This window comes from Phocoena sinus, chromosome 6 (genome assembly GCF_008692025.1).
Source record: "Phocoena sinus isolate mPhoSin1 chromosome 6, mPhoSin1.pri, whole genome shotgun sequence".
Taxonomy (NCBI): domain Eukaryota; kingdom Metazoa; phylum Chordata; class Mammalia; order Artiodactyla; family Phocoenidae; genus Phocoena; species Phocoena sinus.
This window is the reverse complement of record NC_045768.1, coordinates 91,010,322-91,032,412: the sequence shown is the minus strand read 5'-3', so window position 1 is coordinate 91,032,412 and position 22,091 is coordinate 91,010,322. Positions and strand designations below refer to the sequence as shown.

Sequence of the window (22,091 nt, the reverse complement as noted above, 5' to 3'; positions counted from 1 at the left end):
TGCTGACACCAAGAATCCTGTGTGCAAGTGCAGGTCACTAACCACATCCCTCGGGGAGCCTGTGCAGCACGCCACTGCCAGGGTCCCGTGATCCAGGGACAACTTCCCTGGGAGAACACTCGGTGAGCCTCAGGATGTTGCAATGTCATGCTGGCCTCTGCCGCTGCAGGCTCGCCTCGCATTCCAATTATGACTGCTGTACCCCTCCCTCCCCCTGGCCTGAGTGAGCAAGAGAGCCCTAATCAGCTGCTGCTTTAACCCCCTCCTGCCTGGGTGGGGAACAGGTGCCTGAGGGGAGTCTACATGCAGAAGCAGGGCCAAAACCAAAGCTGAACCCCAGGAGCTGCGCGAACAAAGAAGAAAACAGGGAAATTTCTCTGAGCATCCTCAGGAGCAGAGGATTAAATCCCCGCAATCAACTTGATAAACCCTGCATCTGTGGAATACCTAAATAGACAACAAATGTTCCCAACACTGAGGTGGTAGACCTAGGGAGCAACTGCAGACTTGGGGTTTGCTTTCTGCATCTGATTTGTTTTTGGTTTTATGTTTATCTTTAGTTTTTAGTGCTTGTTATCATGGGTGGATTTGTTTACTGGTTTGGTTGCTCTCTTCCTTTTTTTAAAAATTATATTATTTAAAAAATTTTTAATATATTTTTCCTTTTTTCTCTTTTGGTGACTATGTGTATGTTTCTTTGTGTGATTTTGTCTGTTTAGGTTTGTTTTTACCATTTGGTTTGGGGTTCTATCTGTTCGTTTTTTAAATTTTCTTCCTTTCCTTCTAAGCCGTGTGGCTGGCAGGGTCTTGGTGCTCAGGGCTGGGTGTTGTGCCTGAGCCTCTGACGGGGGAGAGCCGAGTCCAGGACACTAGGCCACCAGAGACCTCCCAGCCCCATGTAATATCAATCAGCAAGAGATCTCCCAGAGATCTCTGTCTCAATACTAAGACCCAGCTCCACCCAATGGCCTGGAAGCTCCAGTGCTGGAAGCCCCATGGCAAACAACTAGCAAGAGGGGAACACAACCCTACCCATTAGCAGAGAGGCTGCCTAAAGTCATACATACTAAGTTCACAGAAACCCCAAATCACAACACTGGATGTGGCCCTGCCCACCAGAAGGACAAGATCCAGTCCAACCCATCAGAGTACAGGCACCACTCCCCTCCACCAGGAAGCCTACACAAGCTACTGAACCAACCTCGCCCACCGGGGGCAGAAACCAGAAATAAGAGGAGCTACGAACCTGCAGCCTGTGAAAAGGAGACCACAAACACAGTAAGTTCAACAAAGTGAGAAGACAAATATGCAGCAGATGAAGGAGCAAGGTAAAAAAAAACACCAGCTCTCTTTTTTGCTACCGCACCGCCGCCATCATGGGCCGTATGCATGCTCCCGGGAAGGGCCTGTCCCAGTCGGCTCTACCCTACCGCCGCAGCGTCCCCACTTGGCTGAAGCTGACGTCTGACGACGTGAAGGAGCAGATCTACAAATTGGCCAAGAAGGGCCTGACTCCCTCGCAAATAGGTGTAATCCTGAGAGACTCACATGGTGTTGCACAAGTACGTTTTGTGACAGGCAATAAAATCTTGAGAATTCTTAAGTCCAAAGGACTTGCTCCTGATCTTCCTGAGGATCTCTATCATTTAATTAAGAAAGCTGTTGCTGTTCGAAAGCATCTCGAGAGAAACAGAAAGGATAAAGATGCCAAATTCCGTCTGATTCTGATTGAGAGCCGTATTCACCGATTGGCTCGATATTACAAGACCAAACGAGTCCTCCCCCCCAATTGGAAATACGAGTCATCCACAGCCTCTGCCCTGGTTGCATAAAATTGTATGTTGTACTCAAGCAATAAAATCATTGTTTAACTAGAAAAAAAAAAAAAAAAAAAAAAAAAAAAAAAAAAAAAACACCAGATCAAACAAATAAAGAGGAAATAGGCAGTCTACCTGAAAAAAGAATTCAGAGTAAATGATAGTAAAGATAATCCAAAATCTCGGAAATAAAATGGAGAAAATAAAAAAAACGTTTAACAAGGAACTAGAAGAACTAAAGAGCAAACAAACAATCATGAACAACACAATAAATGAAATTAAAAATACTCTAGAAGGAATCAATAGCAGAATAACTGAGGCAGAAGAACGGATAAGTGATCTGGAAGATAAAATAGTGGAAATAACTGCCCTAGAGCAGAATAAAGAAAAAAGAATGAAAAGAATTGAGGACAGTCTCAGAGACCTCTGGGACAACATTAAACGCACCAACATTCGAATTATAGGGGTCCCAGAAGAAGAAGAGAAAAGAAAGGGTCTGAGAAAGTATGTGAAGAGATTATAGTTGAAAACTTCCCTAACATGGGAAAGGATATAGTCAATCAGGTCCAGGAAGTGCAGAGTCCCATACAGGATAAATCCAAAGAGAAACATGCCAAGACACATATTAATCAAACTATCAAAAATCAAATACAAACAAAAAATATTAAAAGCAGCAAGGGAAAAGCAATAAACAACATACAAGGGAATCCCCATAAGGTTAACAGCTGATCTTTCAGCAGAAACTCTGCAAGCCAGAAGGGAGTGGCAGGACATATTTAAAGTGATGAAAGGGAAAAACCTACAACCAAGATTACTATACCCAGCAAGGATCTCATTCAGGTTTGACAGGGAAATTAAAACCCTTACACACAGGCAAAAGTTAAGAGAATTCAGCAGCACCAAATGAGCTTCAACAAACGCTAAAGGAACTTCTCTAGGCAGGAAAGACAAAGAAGGAAAAGACCTACAAAACAAACCCCAAACAATCAAGAAAATGGCAATAGGAATATATATATTGATAATTACCTTAAAAGTAAATGGATTCAGTGCTCCAACCAAAAGACATAGACTGGCTGAATGGATACAAAAACAAGACCTGTATATATGTTGTCTACAAGAGACCCACTTCAGAGCTAGGGACACACACAGAATGAAAGTGAGGGGATGGAAAAAGATATTCCATGCAAATGGAAATCAAAAGAAAGCTGGAGTAGCAGTTCTCGTATCAGACAAAATAGACTTTAAAATAAAGACTATTACGAGAGAGAAAGAAGGATACTACATAACGATCAAGGGACCAATCCAAGAAGAAGATATAACAATTGTAAATATTTAGGCACCCAACTTAGGAGCACCTCAATACATAAGGCAAATGTTAACACAAATTAACAGTAACACAATAATAGTGGGGACTTTAACACCCCACTTTCACCAATGAACAGATCATCCAAAATGAAAATAAATAAGGAAAAACAAGCTTTAAATGACACATTAAACAAGATGGACTTAATTGATATTTATAGGACATTCCATCCAGAAACAACACAACACCTTTTCTTCTCAAGTGCTCATGGAACATTCTCCAGGGTAGATCATATCTTGAGTTACAAATCAAGCCTTGGTAAATTTAAGAAAACTAAAATCGTATCAAGTATCTTTGCAGCCCACAATGCTATGAGACTAGATATCAACTGCAGGAAAAAAACTATAAAAAATACAAACACATGGAGACTAAACAATATGCTACTAAATAAACAAGAGATCACTGAAGAAATCAAAGAGGGAATCAAAAAATATCTAGAAACAAATGACAATGAAAACACAATGACCCAAAACCTATGGGATGCAGCAAAAGCAATTCTAAGAGGGAAGTTTATAGCAATACAATCCTACCTCAAGAAACAAGAAAAATCTCAAATAAACAACCTAACATTACATGTAATTAGAGAAAGAAGAACAAGAAACCCCCAAACTTAGCAGAGGGAAAGAAATCATGAACATCAGAGCAGAAATAAATGAAAAAAAAAAAAGAAGGACACAATAGCAAAAAACAATAAAAGTAATAGCTGGTTCTTTGAGAAGATAAACGAAAGTGATAAACCACTGGCCAGACGCATCAAGAAAAAATGGGATAAGACTCAAATCAATAGAATTGGAAATGAAAAAGGAGAAGTAAGAACTGACACTGCAGAAATACAAAGGATCATGAGAGACTACTACCAGCAACAATATGCCAATAAAATGGACAATCTGGAAGAAATGGACAAATTCTTAGAAAAGCACAACCTTCCAAGACTGAACCTGGAAGAAATAGAAAATATGAACAGACCAATCACAAGCACTGAAATTGAAACTGTGATTTAAAATCTTCCAACAAACAAAAGCCCAGGACCAGATGAATTCACAGGTGAATTCTATCAAACATTTAGAGAAGAGCTAACACCTATCCTTCTCAAACTCTTTCAAAATATAGCAGAGGGAGGAACATTCCCAAACTCATTCTACAAGGCCACCATCACCCTGATACCAAAACCTGACAAAGATGTCACAAAAATAGAAAATTACAGGCCAATATCACTGATGAACATACATGCAAAAATCCTCAACAAAATACTAGCAAACAGAATCCAACAACACATTAAAAGGATCATACACCATGGTTGAAGTGCGGTTTATCCCAGGAATGCAAGGATTCTTCAATATAGACAAATCAATGAATGTGATACACCATATTAACAAATTGAAGGAAAAAAACCATATGATAGGCGCTTCCTTGGTGGCTCAGTGGTTAAGAAGCCTCCTGCCAATGCAGGGGACACGGATTTGAGCCCTGGCTTGGGAAGATCTCACATGCAGCAGAGCAACTAAGCCTGTGCACCACAACTACTGAGCCTGCATTCTACAACTACTGAAGCCCGTGCGCCTAGAGCCTGTGCTCTGCAACAAGAGAACCCACCACAATGAGAAGCCCACGCACCGCAACAAAGAGTAGGCCCTGCTTGCCACAGATAGAGAAAGCCCATGCAGCAACTAAGACCCAATGCAGCCAAAAAATAAATAAATTTATTAAAAACCCCCACAAAACCCATATGACAATCTCAATAGATGCAGAAAAAGCTTCTGACAAAATTCAACACCCATTTATGATAAAAACTCTCCAGAAAGTGGGCATAGAGGGAACCTACCTCAACATAAAAAAGGCCATATATGACAAACCTACAACCAACATCGTTCTCAATGGTGAAAAACTGAAACCATTTCCTCAAAAATCAGGAACAAGACAAGGTTGTGCACTCTCACTACTATTAATTTAACATAGTTTTGGAAGTCCTAGCCACGGCAATCAGAGAAGAAAAAGAAATAAAAGGAATACAAATTAGAAAAGAAGAAGTAAAACTGTCACTGTTTGCAGATGACATGATAGTATACATAGAGAATCCTAAAGATGCTACTAGAGAACTATTACAGCTAATCAATGAATTTGGTAAAGTATCAGAATACAAAATTAATGCACAGTAATCCCTTGCATTCCTATACACTAACGATGAAAAACCTGAAAGAGAAATTAAGGGAACACTCCTATTTACCACTGCAACAGAAAGAATAAAATAACTAGTAATAAACCTACCTAAGGAGGCAAAAGACCTGTATGCAGAAAGCTATAAGACACTGATGGAAGAAATCTAAGACAATACAGATGGAGAGACATACCATGTTCTTAGACTGGAAGAATCAACACTGTGAAAATGACTATACTACCCAAAGCAATCTACAGATTCAATGCAATCCCTATCAAACTATCAATGGCATTTTTCACAGAACTAGAACAAAAAATTTTACCATTTGTATGGAAACACAAAAGACCCCGAATAGCCAAAGCAATCTTGAGAAAGAAAAACGGAGCTGGAGGAATCAGGTTCCCAGACTTCAGACTATACTACAAAGCTACAGTAATCAAGACAGTATGGTCCTGGCACAAAAACAGAAAGATAGATCAATGGAACAGGATAGAAAGCCCAGAGATAAACCCACACACATATGGTCACCTTATCTTTGATAAAGGAGGCAAGAATATACAATGGAGTAAAGGCGGTCTCTTTAATAAGTGGTGCTAGAAATTGGACAGCTACATGGAAAAGAATGGAATTAGAACACTTCCTAACACCATACACAAAAATAAACTCAAAATGGATTAAAGACCTAAATGTAAGGCCAGTCACTTTAAAAGTCTTAGAGGAAAACATAGGCAGAACACTTTATGACATAAATCATAGCAAGATCCTTTTTGACCCACATCCTAGAGAAATGGAAATAAAAACAAAAATAAACAAATGGGGCCTAAGGAAACTTAAAAGCTTTTGCACATCAAAGGAAACCATAAACAAGATGAAAAAACAACCCTCAGAATGGAAGAAAATATTTGCAAACAAAGCAACTGACAAAGGATTAATCTCCAAAATATACAAGCAGCTCACGCAGCCAAATATCAAAAAAACAGACAACCCAGGGCTTCCCTGGTGGTGCATTGGTTGAGAGTCCGCCTGCCGATGCAGGGGACACAGGTTCATGCCCTGGTCCGAGAAGATCCCACATGCCGCAGAGCGGCTGGGCCCGTGAGCCATGGCCGCTGAGCCTGCGTGTCCAGAGCCTGTGCTCTGCAACGGGAGAGGCCACAACAGTGAGAGGTCTGCATACCGCAAAAACAAACAAAAAACAAAACAAACAAAAAAACAAACAATCCAATCTAAAAATGGGTGGAAGACCTAAACAGACATTTCTCCAAAGAAGATACAGATTGCCAACTAACACATGAAGGGATGCTCAACATCACTAATCATTAAAGAAAGGCAAATCAAAACCACAATGAGGTATCACCTCACAGTGGTTAGAATGGCCATCATCAAAAAATCTACAAACAATAAATGCTGGAGAGGGTTTGGAGATAAGGGAACCCTCTTGCACTGTTGGTGGGAATGTAAATTGATACAGCCACTATGGAGAACAGTATGGTGGTTCCTTAAAAAACTACAAATAGAAAGACCATATGACCCAGCAATCCCACTACTGGGCATATACCCTGAGAAACCCATAATTCAAAAAGAGTCATGTACCAAAATGTTCATTGCAGCTCTATTTACAATAGCCAGGACATGGAAGCAACCTAAGTGTCCATCAACAGATGAATGGATAAAGAAGATGTGGCACGTATATACAATGGAGTATTACTCAGCCATAAAAAGAAACGAAATCGAGTCATTTGTAGTGAGGTGGATGGACCTAAAGTTGGTCACAGAGTGAAGTCAGAAGGAGGAAAACAAATACCATATGCTAACACACATATATGCAATCTAAAAATAAAATGGTTCTGATGAACCTAGGGGCAGGACAGGAATAATGACGCAGATGTAGAGAATGGAGCTGGGATGAAGTGAGACAGTAGCACTGACATATATACACTACCAAATGTAAAATGGATAACTAGTGGTAAGCAGCTGCATAGCACAGGGAGAGCAGCTCGGTACTTTGTGACCACCTAGATGGGTGGGATAGGGAGGGTGGGAAGGAGGTGCAAAAGAGAAGGGATATGGGGATATATGTATCCACATAGCTGATTCACTTTGTTATATAGCAGAAACTAACACAACACTGTAAAGCAATTATACTCCATTAAAGATGTTATTTAAAAAAATGGTCAGGGCATAGGGAACTATATTCAATATCCTGTGACAAACCATAATGGAAAAGAATATGAAAAATAATATATGTATATATAACTGAATCTCTTTGCTGTACAGCAGAAACTAACAAAACATTGTAAATCAACTACACATCAATAAAAAAATTAAAAAAAAAAAAGAGTATATGCTATCATGCCTGATGATGTTAACCTGTCCGAGGTAGTGTTTGTCAGTTTTCTAAACTGTGAAGTTACTTTTTGCCCCCTTCACATACTCTACTCTTTTGAAGTCACAAAGTACAGCCCTCTCTCAAGGTGTGGGGAGTTAAGGTACACCACCTTGTGAAAGAGTATGTATATACATTATTTGGAATTTTATATAGATTTGCCTCACCTCTCTCATTTATTTATTCAATCATTTATATCAGCATGTACTCATTGATATTTATTTTATATTTTGGATTTTAATTCAATATTACATTATATGTTTGTTCAAATTGTTCCAGCTTTGGCCACTGGGAGCTCTTTCAGGTTGGCTTCTGTCCCTCTGACATTCAAAGATTTTTTTAAAATTGTGGTAAAAGATACATAAAATGTACCAACTTAGCTATTTTTAAGGATCAAAGTATGTTAACTATGTTCACATTTTTGTGCAGAAGACCTCTAGAACTCTTCAAAACTTGCAAAACTAAAACTATTCCCATTGAACAGCTCACCATTTCTCCTTCCCTGCAACACCTGGCAACCGCCATTGCATTTTGTTTCAGTGAATTTGACTGCTTTAGGTACCTCATACAAGTGGAATCACACAGTATTTGTCTTTTTGTGACTGGCTTATTTCACTTTGCTTAATGTCCTCAAGGTTCATCCTTCTTTCTTAAGACTGAATAATATTCAATTGTATGTACAGATTACATTTTCTTTATCCATTTATCCCTCAGTGGACATCTGGGTTGCCCTATCTCTTGGCTGTTGTGAATAATGCTGCAATGAACCTGGGTGTGCAAATATCTTTTCAAGGCCCTGCTTTCAATTCTTTTGGATATGTAAACAGAAGTTGACTGTTGGATCATATGGTAGTTCTACTTCTAATTTTTGAGGAACCTCTATACTGTTTCCCATAGTGACTGCAACATCTTACATTCCCACCAACAGTGCACAAGGGTTCCAGTTTCGCTGATCCTTGCCAACACTTGTTATCTTGTGTGGTTTCCTCCAACTTTGTGGGTATGGATTTGAATGCATTTATTCTAGCAGCTAAAGACGCACCATTCAGAGCTCCTTTCAGGAGAATCTGATGTAGGGAGTATAGTTGGTTGACAGCTTCCAGCTACTACATTTTCAGATCAATGGATCCATCTGTGCTGAGGCCATGGACCCCCTCAGCTGCTCCCAGCCACTGACTGAGCAAGGCATGGGTCCAAAGTCAGGTCATTTCTGCCTGAAGGCTCTCTCTACCTTTGTCTTTACTCTCTCTCCTTTATCTTTCATGTATGCTTCCCCCAATAAATTCTTGCACATCTAATTTTGTCTTGGCATATGCTTCTTTGACACAGGATTTTGGGAAGAAGTGAAATTAGATATTTAGTCTAGTGTCTTAATATGGAAGTCACTATTAAGTTTTTTTGTTCTTTAAAGATTGCAAATTCCAAGTTTCACTGAACTATGGGAGAATGAATTACTTCTAACATGTTTATTATCTGTGAGAAAGTTTATTGTTCCAATTTACTAAAACTTAAAATATTCCATCAATTACCCAGGAAAATCCAGGTAGCAAAAATATATAACACTGTCCATTCCTTCAATAGATTTCAAATAAGTTTTAAAAGGCCACAGAATGATATATATATATAGACAGATAACAGAGATATATATATACACGTGTGCACACACACACACACACACAATACCATTTAAACAACTATGTTCTATACTTAAAAATTCAAGTATAGAAATATACTCTGTAGTGCTGAGGTAACACTGTAACTTTTCCTCAACATGACTACATAGGTGTTTACGGTTAAGTGTGACTATTACTGTGAAGCCTCAAGTCACTTGATCAATTCCATTTCAATTTTAGACCAAAAGCAGTATATTATACATGCACCTGAAGGAAATATCAACATGTCTGTGTCCGTGTGTGTGTCCGGGGTTGGGGGGAGGGGAGAAGAGGTATATGCCAGGGAAAGGTTGACTGAACCACACAGATAACTGAATGTTAGAAGTCTGCTGTAGTCGGTAATACAGAAACATACACAGTCTTCGTGTTCAAAGTCTTCATGGGGATTTCTTCTGTAATTTCTAGAATGGAAAGAAGAAGTTTTAAAGAAATCATTTTTCTACTTATTCTGGATGAATATTAAAAAAATGTTAACTGCCTGGGTAGTAAGAAATTCGGCCTCACCTTAAGAGAAACCTAAACTTTGTCCCAGCTACTGGGGGTAGTTCTGAAACCCTGGGATTTCCTGAGTGATAGGAGCATCTTTTGTTATTTATTGTAGGCCCCTGAACATACCTGATGGTTTATGCTAATGAGATAACTCAGGGTGGAGCTGGCTACACCAGAAAGACCAACCATACGAGCAATCATACGTATGTAATGAAGCCTCAATACAAACTCTAGACACCAAGGCTCAGGTGAGCTTCCCTGGTTGGTAATACACTGTACGTACTACTGTCATGTACTCAGGCTAGGAGGCAACACTGTCCATGCCTCCTTGCAGAGAGATAATCTGAAGTTACATATTTGGACCCCCTCCCAGATTTGGCCCTGTGCATCTCTTCTCTTTGCCTGGTTCTAGTTTTTATCCTTTCCCTATAATAAATGTAGTCATGAGTACAATAGCTTCCACAAGTTCTGTGAATCCTGCTAGCAAATTATCAGACCTGAGGGTGATTTTTGGAAACCCTCTGAACTTGCAGTTGGTGCCAGAAGTGACAACGGTCTTGTGTGAACTCTTTTGTCTGAGCATGTAGTTGGAGCCTAACTCCTTATACTTGGGGTTAGAAGTTTTGGGCAGACTTCTGGAGGACTGTGCCCTTAACCTAACTAACTCTGAATACTGCCCAAGATGTCCCCACAATCCCACACGAACAATATTTCCTATGTCTTCAGAAAAGGCCTAGAAGCAATGCTAAGCAAGCAGCTCAGATTTGTGGTTCCTAAATATTAACACCCTATAACAGGAAAAACAGCAAGTCGTTTCCATGTTTGGGGAAGAAAGGGTATACATGATAAACCTAGGACAGCTTGCAATGTCAGAAAGCAAGAATTTATCAAAGCCTAAAGACTCAGGTCAAAAAATACAGGAGCCAGTACAGCTAAAGATAAAAGAAAAAACTGAGCATCCAAAAGCATAACACAAATACTATAGATCAAAACACACTGAATATATTAAAGCTCAGAAAAAGAGTGGGGCAGTGGAGGGAGAAGAAGAAGGGAAAGGAAGGAAGGAAGGGAGGAAGGAAAGAGAAAGGAAAGAAAGAGGGAGGAAGGATGGAAGGAAGGAGAAAATTTTTAAAAGTTCTATGCCTACTGTGGGGCATTTTGCGTCTAGCCAGATCTGAATTCAAAGGGAAGGACCAACTTTCTCTAAAAATGGCTCCTGTTCTAACAGGAACCCTGGATAAGAAAATGTTCTCAAAAGCTGCCTCCTTAATAGAGAACTACAGGAGCTGGAGAAGATATTTAGAGTCTAGTGGAACAAGCAAGAAGGCATCAGTGAGTTTCTAAAACTGTAAGCCTTATGAGATCCTTCTAATTTACCAAATTATTAATATTTTATGAAAGATAATCTTGAGAGGAAGACTACAATGAAAATGAGGCAAGAGATATTAGATTGGGAAAAGATACTGGATTGGAAAGAATACCAGGTTTCTTGATAATCTTGGGTGAATAAGTTAACTTTCAAGCTTTTACCTACTAAACTTGCCCAGTCAACCTTAAAGAGCAAAAAGAAGGTAATAAGACATTATAGTTAAGATCTGGTTTGTGAATCATAGGTAGTAGTACTAATACCTAATTCACATGGATGTGATGCTATCCTTGATCAGTTTCAACCAGGTACCTACACTTGCATACAACAAGTAAAAATGATGACAATTCTTCATTTTCACTGCTCAACTGCACTTGGTGACCAATGGATTTGAGGGCTAAGAAAAATAAGTTAAGAATGTCTTTGAAGTTTCACACAAGGTTATCAAAACAGGAAGCTACACCTACTTGTTGATGCTGACTACCAAACCATCATGAAAGAGCCAAGTGTGTTGGAAGGAGAGTGAAAAAAGCCTTCTGATAGAATGAAAGCTTCATGGACATAACTGGAAAGACAGATAAGGACCAGAACAGGAAGGATTTTATGTGTCAAGCTAAAGATTCTGAAGCATTAGATAATAGTGAGCCTTGGGGGATCCGAGCAGGGGAACATCATCAAGGGAGGAATGTGCACGAAGACAATCTTGGTGGAAGAATACAGCCTGCAGACAGGCTGTCTCATTAGATGATGAGGCCCTAAAACTAGGGAGGGGTAAAGAGACAAAGGAGAGTTATTGAAAATAAATCTCAAGCAAAATAATTGTGCTTCATTGAAGAGAGAAATGCAAGTGGAAAAGAAGGCTTTCACTTTTAATAATGTAGCAGAAAATGTCAAAGTATAATATAAAACATTAATTAAAAAAAATTTTTTTAATTAAAAAAAAATAGCTGAGCAAGGGAAGAAAATGAGAGAAATCCACAGAGCCCAAAATATCATGAATCCCAAGAGGTAGCTGAACATTAAGATTTTCTGGTGGGCCTGGAAGCTTAAAGATTTGGCACTAATAGGCTATGAAAGTGAGAGAAGAAAAATCCTAGGGTCTACACAAACTGGGGAGTCCAATGAAACCCCCCTCAAAAAACTGAGACCTCAGAGTCTGTCATACAGAGTGAAGTAAGTCAGAAAGAGAGAGACAAATACTGTATGCTAACACATATATATGGAATTTAAGAAAAAAAAAATGTCATGAAGAACCTAGGGGTAAAACAGGAATAAAGACACAGACTTACTAGAGAATGGACTTGAGGATATGGGGAGGGGGAAGGGTAAGCTGTGACAAAGCAAGAGAGAGGCATGGACATATATACACTACCAAACGTAAGGTAGATAGCTAGTGGGAAGCAGCCACATAGCACAGGGAGATCAGCTTGGTGCTTTGTGACCGCCTGGAGGGGTGGGATAGGGAGGGTGGGAGGGAGGGCCACGCAAGTGGGAAGAGATATGGGAACATATGTATATATATAACTGATTCATTTTGTTGTGAAGCAGAAACTAACACACCATTGTAAAGCAATTATACTCCAATAAAAAAAAATAAATAAATAAAAATTAAAAAACAAACTGAGACCTCAAATAAGGAGCCCATGGAAAAAGGGTAAATTTCAAAAAGATCCTTCACCACAGAGAAAAACAGTTAAGAGAATATTATGGGTTTAATAATGGCCTTCCAAAAGATATGACCATGCTTTAATTCCTGGAAACTGTGACTGTGACCTTTTTTGGAAAAAGGAGAAACAGACGTAAGAGGTGGCAATGAGGCAGAGATCAAAGTGATGTAGCCACAAGGATGCCTGGAACCACCAGTAGCTGGAAGAGGCAAAGAACAAATTCTCCCCTAGAGAATACAGTCCTGCTGACACCAATTTCAGACTTCTGGCCTCCAGATCCGTGACAGAATACATTTCTGTTGTCTCAGGCCACCCAGGTTTTGGTAATTTATTGCACCAGTCACAGTAAACCAATATAGAGACTTGCCCCACTTAGCCTTGGTTTGGGGAAATAGACAGAACATGTCCCCATGAGAATTCTGGCCCCTTGCATGACTGGGGCCAAAACTTTCTAAACACTCTCTGTGGCCCAAAATAATTGAGTTTAAAGTGGGCCAGGGTAGACAGTGCCCCCAAAGAATTAAAGAAATGTTCCCTTAAAGTGGACATCAACTGAAACATTACAAAACAGCCAGCCAGAATCAACTTCGTCAGAACTCTAGAAAGCAATCAAACGTTTACAGCAACCAAGTGAATGTTGAATCAGAGAAAAGGCAACTTGAAAATGGCAGGAAAGATCTGTGTTTTTACTTGTGCTTTACCAGCTCCTTCCTAGCTTGGTGGTGGGCTTGAAGACAGTAGCCCCTGTTTCCAGTGTGGGACCCTGGTTCCTAGTTCCAGGAGGAATGGAGCAAAAGTACTGCGTTTGTTCTAACCTGTCTGGGAGCTACTTGAAGGGCTTACATAAGGTGCTTGTCTCTGTTTTGCCTACTTGGAACTCACTCAGGGTGGAAAAGTGGTGGGCACTGCATGAAAACCAAAGGCAAACAAAAAACCCACGGCTGCCTGAGGCAAAAGATTATGGATGAGACAGGCAATGGATTGCTTAAGGCCTGGGAGGAAAAGTTTGGGCAATTAGGGCATTAAAAAGTGCCTCTGTATGCTGAATAATTTAGAGAGCCACATTCATGCCCAGGGCATGAATGCATATACAGGGCAGTATGCATATACAGAAGGATCTGAGAAGACCCTAAGCATTTGATTCTGATAAAGGTAAAAAGCTTTTTTGGCCAAATGTGGCTGATCTTCAGGGCTCAGTGAAAACAGGAAGAGAAGCCTGAGGCAGAACTGTAAACAGCCTGGTGGAGCTGAAGGAGTGGACCAGAACAGAGTCAATCTTTAAAGACTGGGAGAGGTAGGTATTTTGTTTTTAAATTTTTAGTTCCTGGAGGTCAAGGAAATCTCTGTCAAAATAATAGCTGAACATAAGCTAAAGGAACAGAGACTTCAGGGACTACATACAACCAGGAATAGTCTTTGTAAAAATAGTTTGGAAAAGTCATAAACAAAGAGACGACTGTAGCCTTCAACCATCAAACACGGCAAACCCTGTGGAAGAGAACCTGATTTCCAGAGTCACCAAATTCAAATATCCAGTTTTCAAAGAGAAAAAGAAATTACAGGGCATACAAAGATATAGGAAAGTACGGCCCATTCACAGGAAAAAATAATTAACACAATCTGTCCCTGAGGAAGCGCAGATACTTGGACTTATTAGACAGACTCTAAATCAACTGTCTTAAATGGAAAATAACTGACTAATGGAAAGGTCAATGGAAACCACATACAAAGAACAAGCCAAGAAAACAATGTATCAACAAAATGAGAATATCAACAGAGAAATTATAAAAGGAACTAAACAGAAATTCTGGAGCTGAAGTACAATAACTGAAATTAAGAAGTCACTAGAGAAGCTTAACAGCATAATTTAGCATACAGAACAAACAGTGAACTCGAAGATAGGACATTTGAAATCATCCAGTCTGAAGGAGAAGAAAGAAAAGAGAATGAAGAAAAGTGGACAGAGCCTAAGGGGTGTCTGAGACACAGACCAAGTGGACCAACATACACACTATGGGAATTTCAGGAAGAAAAGAATATAAAGAATATTTGAAGAAATAATGACCAAATCTTGAATGTAGCAAGAGAGAAGCAAAATACCAGGATACTCAATAAGATTAAAAGATTAATTTCTAATCAGAAACCATGAGAGCCAGAAGGCAGTGGGACAACATATTTGAAGTGCTGAAAGAAAAAACTATCAACAAAGAATTCTCCATTTTGCAAAACAGATTTTTTTCTTCTTAATTTTTCTTCACACATTAAGGAGCAATTAAGACATTCCAAAATAAACAGAAAGTTGAGGGAGTTCATTACTGCTAGAACTGCCCTCCAAGAAATGCTAAAGGGATCCTTCAGGTTGAAATGAAAGGATGCTAGACAGTAAGTCAAAGCCATATTGTTGTTGCATTTTTTATTTTTAACTCCACTTTTTGTTTTCTACATGATTTAAAAGTAAATACATAAAACACAGTTAGGAACTTATGTTTTGGGGAACATAATTATGAAGATATTTCTGACAAGAATATAAATGGGGGCAGAGCTGTATAGAAGCAGAGTTTTTGTATGTTATTAAAGTCAAACTGGTATCAATTCAAGTTAAATTGTTATAAATTTAGGATGTTAATTGTAATCCCCATGGTAAACACTAATATCTTAAAACACACACACACACACAAGAGGAAGTAAAAAAAGAAAACAGTAAACTGCAACAAATGAACTGAACACAAAAGGTGGCAGTAATGGAGGAAATGAGGACAAAAAAGGTACAAGGCTTCTAGAAAAAAATTCCCAGTAAAATGGCAGAAGTTCTTCCTTATGAGTAACTATTTTTTTTCTTTTTAACCAAAGCCTAACTGACCCGGGGAAAGGGAAATACCCACCTCTAGCCCCCTTTACCTTCCTTTCTTACCTAAAGAGGAAAAATTTTAAAGCTGAGTAACACCTGTGAGGGTCACAGCCCAGAGGCACAGGCTTACTAAAGACTGAGAACTAATCATAAAATTATAGAACACTTCCCCCACTTCTCCTTCCCCCATACTTTACTACAACATCATATGGGCTCCTGTATGACAATAGGGCATTACAGCTGAAAGAATGGGCAAAGCTCTGACCATATTTAAAAAGGAATTTCTAGGGAAACCATAAGACAGAAGAAGGAAATTTGAGCCTCTGGAACCTACAGCAACAGTAAACAATAAACACAGCCTAACTCCTAGCCAGATAAACATAAAACCTTACAATAAAGGCCTATTTACCTCAGTTCCTTTTCCCCAGTACATCATGTACTGCTATCGACCAAATACTACAAAGCATTCTAAAAAGGAAAAAACACAATAGGAAGAGACGAAGCAAGCAACACAACCAGACTCAGATATGGCAGAGATTTTGAAATTATCAGATTGGGAATTGAAAATAACTGGGATTAATGTTAAGGACACTAATAGAAAGGGTGGACAATATGTAAGAACAGATGGGTAATGTAAGCAGAAAGATGGAAATTCTAAGAATTAAAAGGAAATGCTAGAAATCAAAACTCTCTAACAGAAATGAATAATGCATTATACCAAAAAAGTTATACCCAGGCACAGCATATTCAAACTGCAAAAAATCAAAAGACTATCTTTGGAAAAGATAATGCCTAGCAACTTTCCACCAGTGCTAGGAGACACAAATCTTGACTCAGAAAGTCCAATAAATCCCAGGCTGTATGGCTGAATAAATAAAAGGATAAAATGGTAAAAGGTTTTGAGTTGGGATGACAAGAAGGATGGCTATAAACAGAAAAACCCAGATCCCATCAGCAGAAGCTGTTTGAGGAAATGATTCCAGTGGCAGCAGCACTAAAATGAACACCCATGTGTAACAGGGAATCGAATATAGAACAGAACTTGGGTGAGGGCTAAAATGTCACTAGAGAAGTTGTCAGAACAGCCACAGAAGGTGAAATCACAGAAGTGGATGATATAAGTGGGAGAAAGAGAAAACATATCCTCGAAGACACTAGCCTGTGCCTTATCCTGACTCTATCCTGACTCTGTTTTCTGAATTATGGAATGGAGAATATGTCAACTAATGACCTAGCTCTTCACATTTTTATGCAGCTCACTGAGAAAAGGTATGCTTTTTAAGTTGTTAAGGAGGAAGTACAATGTCAGTTATGTTTCCTTCAAGCTGTTATTTTAAAATACAGTGAACATTTTGATTCTCGGGGAAGAGGACAATTTTAGGATCAGCAAATAAGCTAATTTACCTAGAAGCATGTATTTTAATATACCAATATCATTTTTAGATTATTTCCAAAGCAAAAAGTAATCATCCTTTTAATTATTTTTTTCCTTATTATCTATTTTATACATATCATCCTTTTAATTATTATTATTTTAACATTTATAGTATGGCAAATTTCTGAAGAGCAAAAATAAAGAAAAAAAGTATAACAATAGTACTATCTCTTACACATATAATTAATGGCATCACAATCTATTTTCAATAAAATAAAAACAAAAATGAAAAACAATTAGCACGTTCTATAATCTCCTCACCTTCTGTTTGAGCCTCATTCAAAAACAGTTTTAGCTTCCTGCTCCGAAGGCCAAACACCTTGGCTGTTTCATACAGAAGACCTTGGTGGGTCAGCCCATTCTGCCCAAGTGGATTTTCAAGCAGGAGAGTGCCTATTGTTCCCATTAAACACTCTACAGAAAAAAAAAAAAACCCAAAATGGATTAAATTCTGAGAGTTCACCCTCTAGCTAGTGGATCCCTAATGGAGGTAGTGAGTAGACAGTGGTGCTGGCTTTGAAAGCCAGCAGTGAGTACAAGAGCAAGAGTGGGATTAATTGTACAGTCTGCAGAAACAGTCTTAAATATTTCACAGGGGGAAAGGAGAAAGGGAAGAAGAAAAAACAACTAGTATAAAAGCCCAGTAGTTTAGGGAAGAGATATTCAGTAAACAGTCAAATGAAGAGCCTGAAGACAGTAATAAATGTGCACAATGAGGACCCCAAAATATCAAGGAAAAGTAAGTATCGATCTAGTCTGTTGATTAAGGCATGGATATGTACAACAGTTCTCAGAACATTTTCCAAGAAAAAAAGAAGGCAAAATTTAAGACTACAATGTTCTGACATTTAAACAGTTCAGCTTCGTTTAGCTGTTATTTTTACCTAACCAATTTACCTCATTTCCTGACCATACCAGATGGAGGGGTGTTTCTACATAAATACACCAAAAGAAACAAGCCGTGAGTATTCCCCAAAGAAGTGTTGGAGTCTACATTTTAAATTACCAAGTTGAAGCTGACTTAAAAAATCCATATAAATCAGAGATTGAACATTAAAGGAAATCTTAACATCTAGCACACCATAACCTGCCTGCTGAGGGTGTTCACAGCTGGGGGAGGCACGCACCTTGTGGGTCTGCATTCAAGAGCTGTAGGTTGATATACTGACAGAGAAGAGTACTAGGACTGTTGACCACAGAGGGAGTTGATCCTGCAGCCACACAAAGTGTTTTTCCACTAAGACTCAGTAAGTTGGTTTGCTTTTTTATTTCTAAAAATAACAAAAAATAAATCATTCTTTCAGGGGGAAAGTTCAGAGCTGAAGTCATTCACTTTTTCCTATTTAATTATTAAACTATCATGTATCTTTACAGTGATGCTTTCCACTTTATTTTATTTATCAAAGGATACTGTCTTTTCTATAAAATCAGGCTTTAATGACATGCAAATAGTAGGAAATCTTAATGTTGCAAAATAGCATAATATTCATAACTTATAAGGCAAATTGTTTTTTCCCCTTTTAGTATTTTTCCTCCATATTATAGCTCCTCTTAAAATTTCCTCTTATATCAGAATCCTAAACTTTACCATGAAAAGGCGGCTTATATTAAAAAAAGATAATTATGATCAGAAGATAAGCTGACTAATGAACATATGTGGAAAAGAGCAAGACACACAGAACACACATAGTGTAATTTCATTTATATACAATTAAACATTGCTTAGGGTAGAAGATTGGTTACAGCCACTATGCCACTAAAGGTCAAGGTGGGGCTCAGGCATTACTCAGCTTTCACAGGCTGCCGCCTGCTGGATCAGAGGGGACAGTGAGCTAGACAGATGTGAGTTCCAGTATGTCCTTGCTTCTTATTCTACAGTGACTTGAGATAGAGATCCAAGTTGTCCACTGACTTACTTACCAGCTCCCCTTGGTGGATCCTGGTGAGAGATTTTCCTCAGAGCCCCCAGTGAACCATCTGTCTTCCAGACCTTAACTTCCTCAGTTTCCCCACATCATGTTTGCTTCCCTTATCCAGCCTCAGCAAATGGCTGTCCACAGTGCTTCTATCAATTTACAATCCAACAGGGAATGACAAATCCTATAACATAATATCCCTGACATCTGATATTGTGAAATTCTTCTAGCTTTTGCCAATTCGGTTACATGTGATAGTACCTCATTGTGGTTTTTCCTATTGAGGTTCAGCAGTTTTCCCTTTATTTATTGGCCATTTATATTTCTTCTTTTAAGCTACTGATATTTAAAAGTTTCTGAAAATGAACATTCAGGTTTGTTAAGTGAGTGTATTAGTTTCCTTTGTCTGCTGTAAGAATCACAAACTGGGGAGGGAGGTGGGGTGGGGTGGGTGGGATGGCTTAAAACAACAGAAATTTATTATCTCACAGTCTCTGCAGGTGAGAAGTCCAAAATCAAGGTGTCAGTAGGGCCACGCTCCCTCTGAAGCCTGTAAGGGAATCCTTCTTTTCCTCTTCCTAGCTTCTGGAGGTTCCCAACAATCTTTGGTGTTTCTTGGCTTGCAGGTTTGCCTAATTCCAATTTCTGCCTTTGTCACCACATAGCCTTCTCCCTGTTTATGTCTTCACATGGCCCTCTTCTTATAAGGACACCAGTCATACTGGAGTAGTGCCCACCCTACTCCAGTATTACCTTAACTAATTATATCTGCAATGAACCTATTTCCAAAGAAGGTCACATTAGATGGTACTGGGGGTAAACATAAGGACTTCAACCCATCTTGGGGTAGAGGTGGGGGATTCGGTGGTGATGTCACAATTCAACCCATGACAGTAGGAGGAAATGTACTTATAATTCTTTAAAATTTTATTTAGGCTTGTCTCATTGAGAATCTGGATTTAGCAAGATGCTGGATTTAGCAAGACGCAGACACTATGTTTAATAAAGTTAAAACACAACAGGGAAGTCTCTGAAGCCTAGAATGCATCACATGGCTAACAGTAAAGGGTAGGATTAGAACCTTCATCTCCTAGTAAGTCCAGTGTTCTTTCAGCCATATCACACAAAGAAAGCATAAAGAGACACTTGCAGGCAGGCACTACTGTAGAGGCTGGCCCTGACTCAGAGTCAGGAAAAAGGCAAAGGTTATGTTACCAAATTAAGATCCTTAATGATCAATCTCGTGTCAAAGGACATAGATGAATATCTTTTGACTTTCTACACACCTGTTTCACCATGGAAGACAGCCAGCTCTCTATTTTTTACACCAAAAACGCTAGTAACAACACTCTTCAGCTTTAGAAGGTCCAGCCTATTATCTCCTTTTGGATTTTCCAGAAGTAGTACTCCACCTAAAAAGCCAAAAATATAAGTGAAACTGAAGAAAAAAAAAGTTAAATTTGAATAAAAAGTCAAGGGGAACACATCATTTGTATATTTTCTTTGGTAAATGTCTATTCACGTCTTTTCCCATTTTCTAATTAGATCTAAAAGAAACTGTTGAGTTTTGAGACTTCTTCATATATTCTAGATACATCCTTTGCTGGATATGAAGTTTGCAAAGATCTTCTCCTAGTCTGTAGCTTGTTTTTTCATCCTTTTCACAGGATCTTTCACAAAGAATTTAAAATTTTGAAGTTGTTCAATTTATCAGTTTTTCTTTTTATGGATTGGACTTCTGGTATAAAGTCTTAAAAACTCTGCCTAATCCTGAATTCTAAAAATTTTGGTTTTTTCCTAAATGTTTTATGTTTTTTTTTAAAATAAATTTATTTATTTTATTTATTTATTTCTGACTGTGTTGGGTCTTCGTTGCTGTGCACGGGCTTTCTCTAGTTGTGGGAATGGGGGCTACTCTTCATTGAGGTATGCAGGCTTCTCATTGAGGTGGCTTCTCTTGTTGCAGAGCACAGGCTCTAGGCGCGAGGGCTTCAGTAGTTGTGGTGCACGGGCTTGGCTGCTCTGCGGCATGTGGGATCTTCCCGGACCGGGGCTCAAACCCATGTCCCCTGCATTAGCAGGCAGATTCTTAACCACTGAGCCACCAGGGAAGCAAGTCTGTGATCAATTTTAAGTTAATTTTTGTATAAGGTGTAAGACTTAGGTCTAGGACATTTTTTTGCATGTGGATATCTAACTGCCTAGTACCATATAATGAAGACTACTCAATTAAGTTGCTTTTGCTCCTTTCTCAAAAATCATCTGGCCCCATTTTGTGATCTACTGTGAGTCTACTTCTGTATTCTGTATCTGTGACAATGATTTTTGTGTCTATTCAATGCTCATGCCACACAAGTCTTCAGATAAGTCTTGAAGTTGGGCAGGGTGATTTCTCCCACTATATTCTTATTTTTCAAAAGTGTTTTAACTATTTTATTTTTCTTCTCTTTCAAGAAAATTTGGCTATATCTACAACAAAATATTGCTGAGATTTGACAGGACTGAGTTAAACTTATATATTAACTGGGGGAGACCTGACACGTTTATTATATTGAATTTTCCAACCCATGATTATGGCACGTCTCTCCATTTATTTACTTATTTAAACTTATTTATTTATTTATGGCCACATTGGGTCCTCGTTGCTTCACACAGGCTTTCTCTAGTTGTGGCGAGCGGGCGCTACTCTTCGTTGCAGTGCGTGGGCTTCTCATTGTGGTGGCTTCTCTTGTTGCGGAGCACGGGCTCTAGGCACGTGGGCTTCAGTAGTTGTGGCAGGTGGGCTCAGTAGTTGTGGCTCATAGGCTCTAGAGCGCAGGCTCAGTAGTTGTGGCGCGTGGGTTTAGCTGCTCCTTGGCATGTGGGATCTTCCCAGACCAGGGCTCGAGCCTGTGTCCCCTGCATTGGCAGGCAGATTCTTAACCACTGTGCCACCAGGGAAGTCTCTCTCCATTTATTTTGATCTTTGATTTTTTC

The 22,091-nt window shown here is 39.0% G+C and overlaps 2 protein-coding genes across 4 annotated transcripts in view; one reads left to right on the top strand and one right to left on the bottom strand.

The window, feature by feature from the left end:
- Positions 1 to 1,350: 1,350 nt before the first annotated feature.
- LOC116755086 (40S ribosomal protein S13) lies at positions 1,351 to 1,888 on the top strand. The gene has a single exon (XM_032633937.1). The coding sequence runs from the start codon at positions 1,377 to 1,379 to the stop codon at positions 1,830 to 1,832; it is 456 nt and encodes a 151-aa protein (XP_032489828.1). The 5' UTR covers positions 1,351 to 1,376; the 3' UTR covers positions 1,833 to 1,888.
- A 7,298-nt stretch (positions 1,889 to 9,186) lies between these two features.
- Positions 9,187 to 22,091, bottom strand: part of IARS1 (isoleucyl-tRNA synthetase 1) — an 81,198-nt gene continuing 68,293 nt past the window's right edge. For all 3 annotated transcript variants that reach the window (XM_032633934.1, XM_032633935.1, XM_032633936.1), the window contains exons 31-34: positions 20,402 to 20,527; positions 18,327 to 18,470; positions 17,461 to 17,613; positions 9,187 to 9,795 (exon numbers count right to left, since the gene is read on the bottom strand). In XM_032633934.1, the coding sequence (XP_032489825.1) occupies positions 9,713 to 9,795; positions 17,461 to 17,613; positions 18,327 to 18,470; positions 20,402 to 20,527 (506 nt within the window). In that variant the 3' untranslated portion in view covers positions 9,187 to 9,712. The remainder of the gene's footprint in view (positions 9,796 to 17,460; positions 17,614 to 18,326; positions 18,471 to 20,401; positions 20,528 to 22,091) is intronic.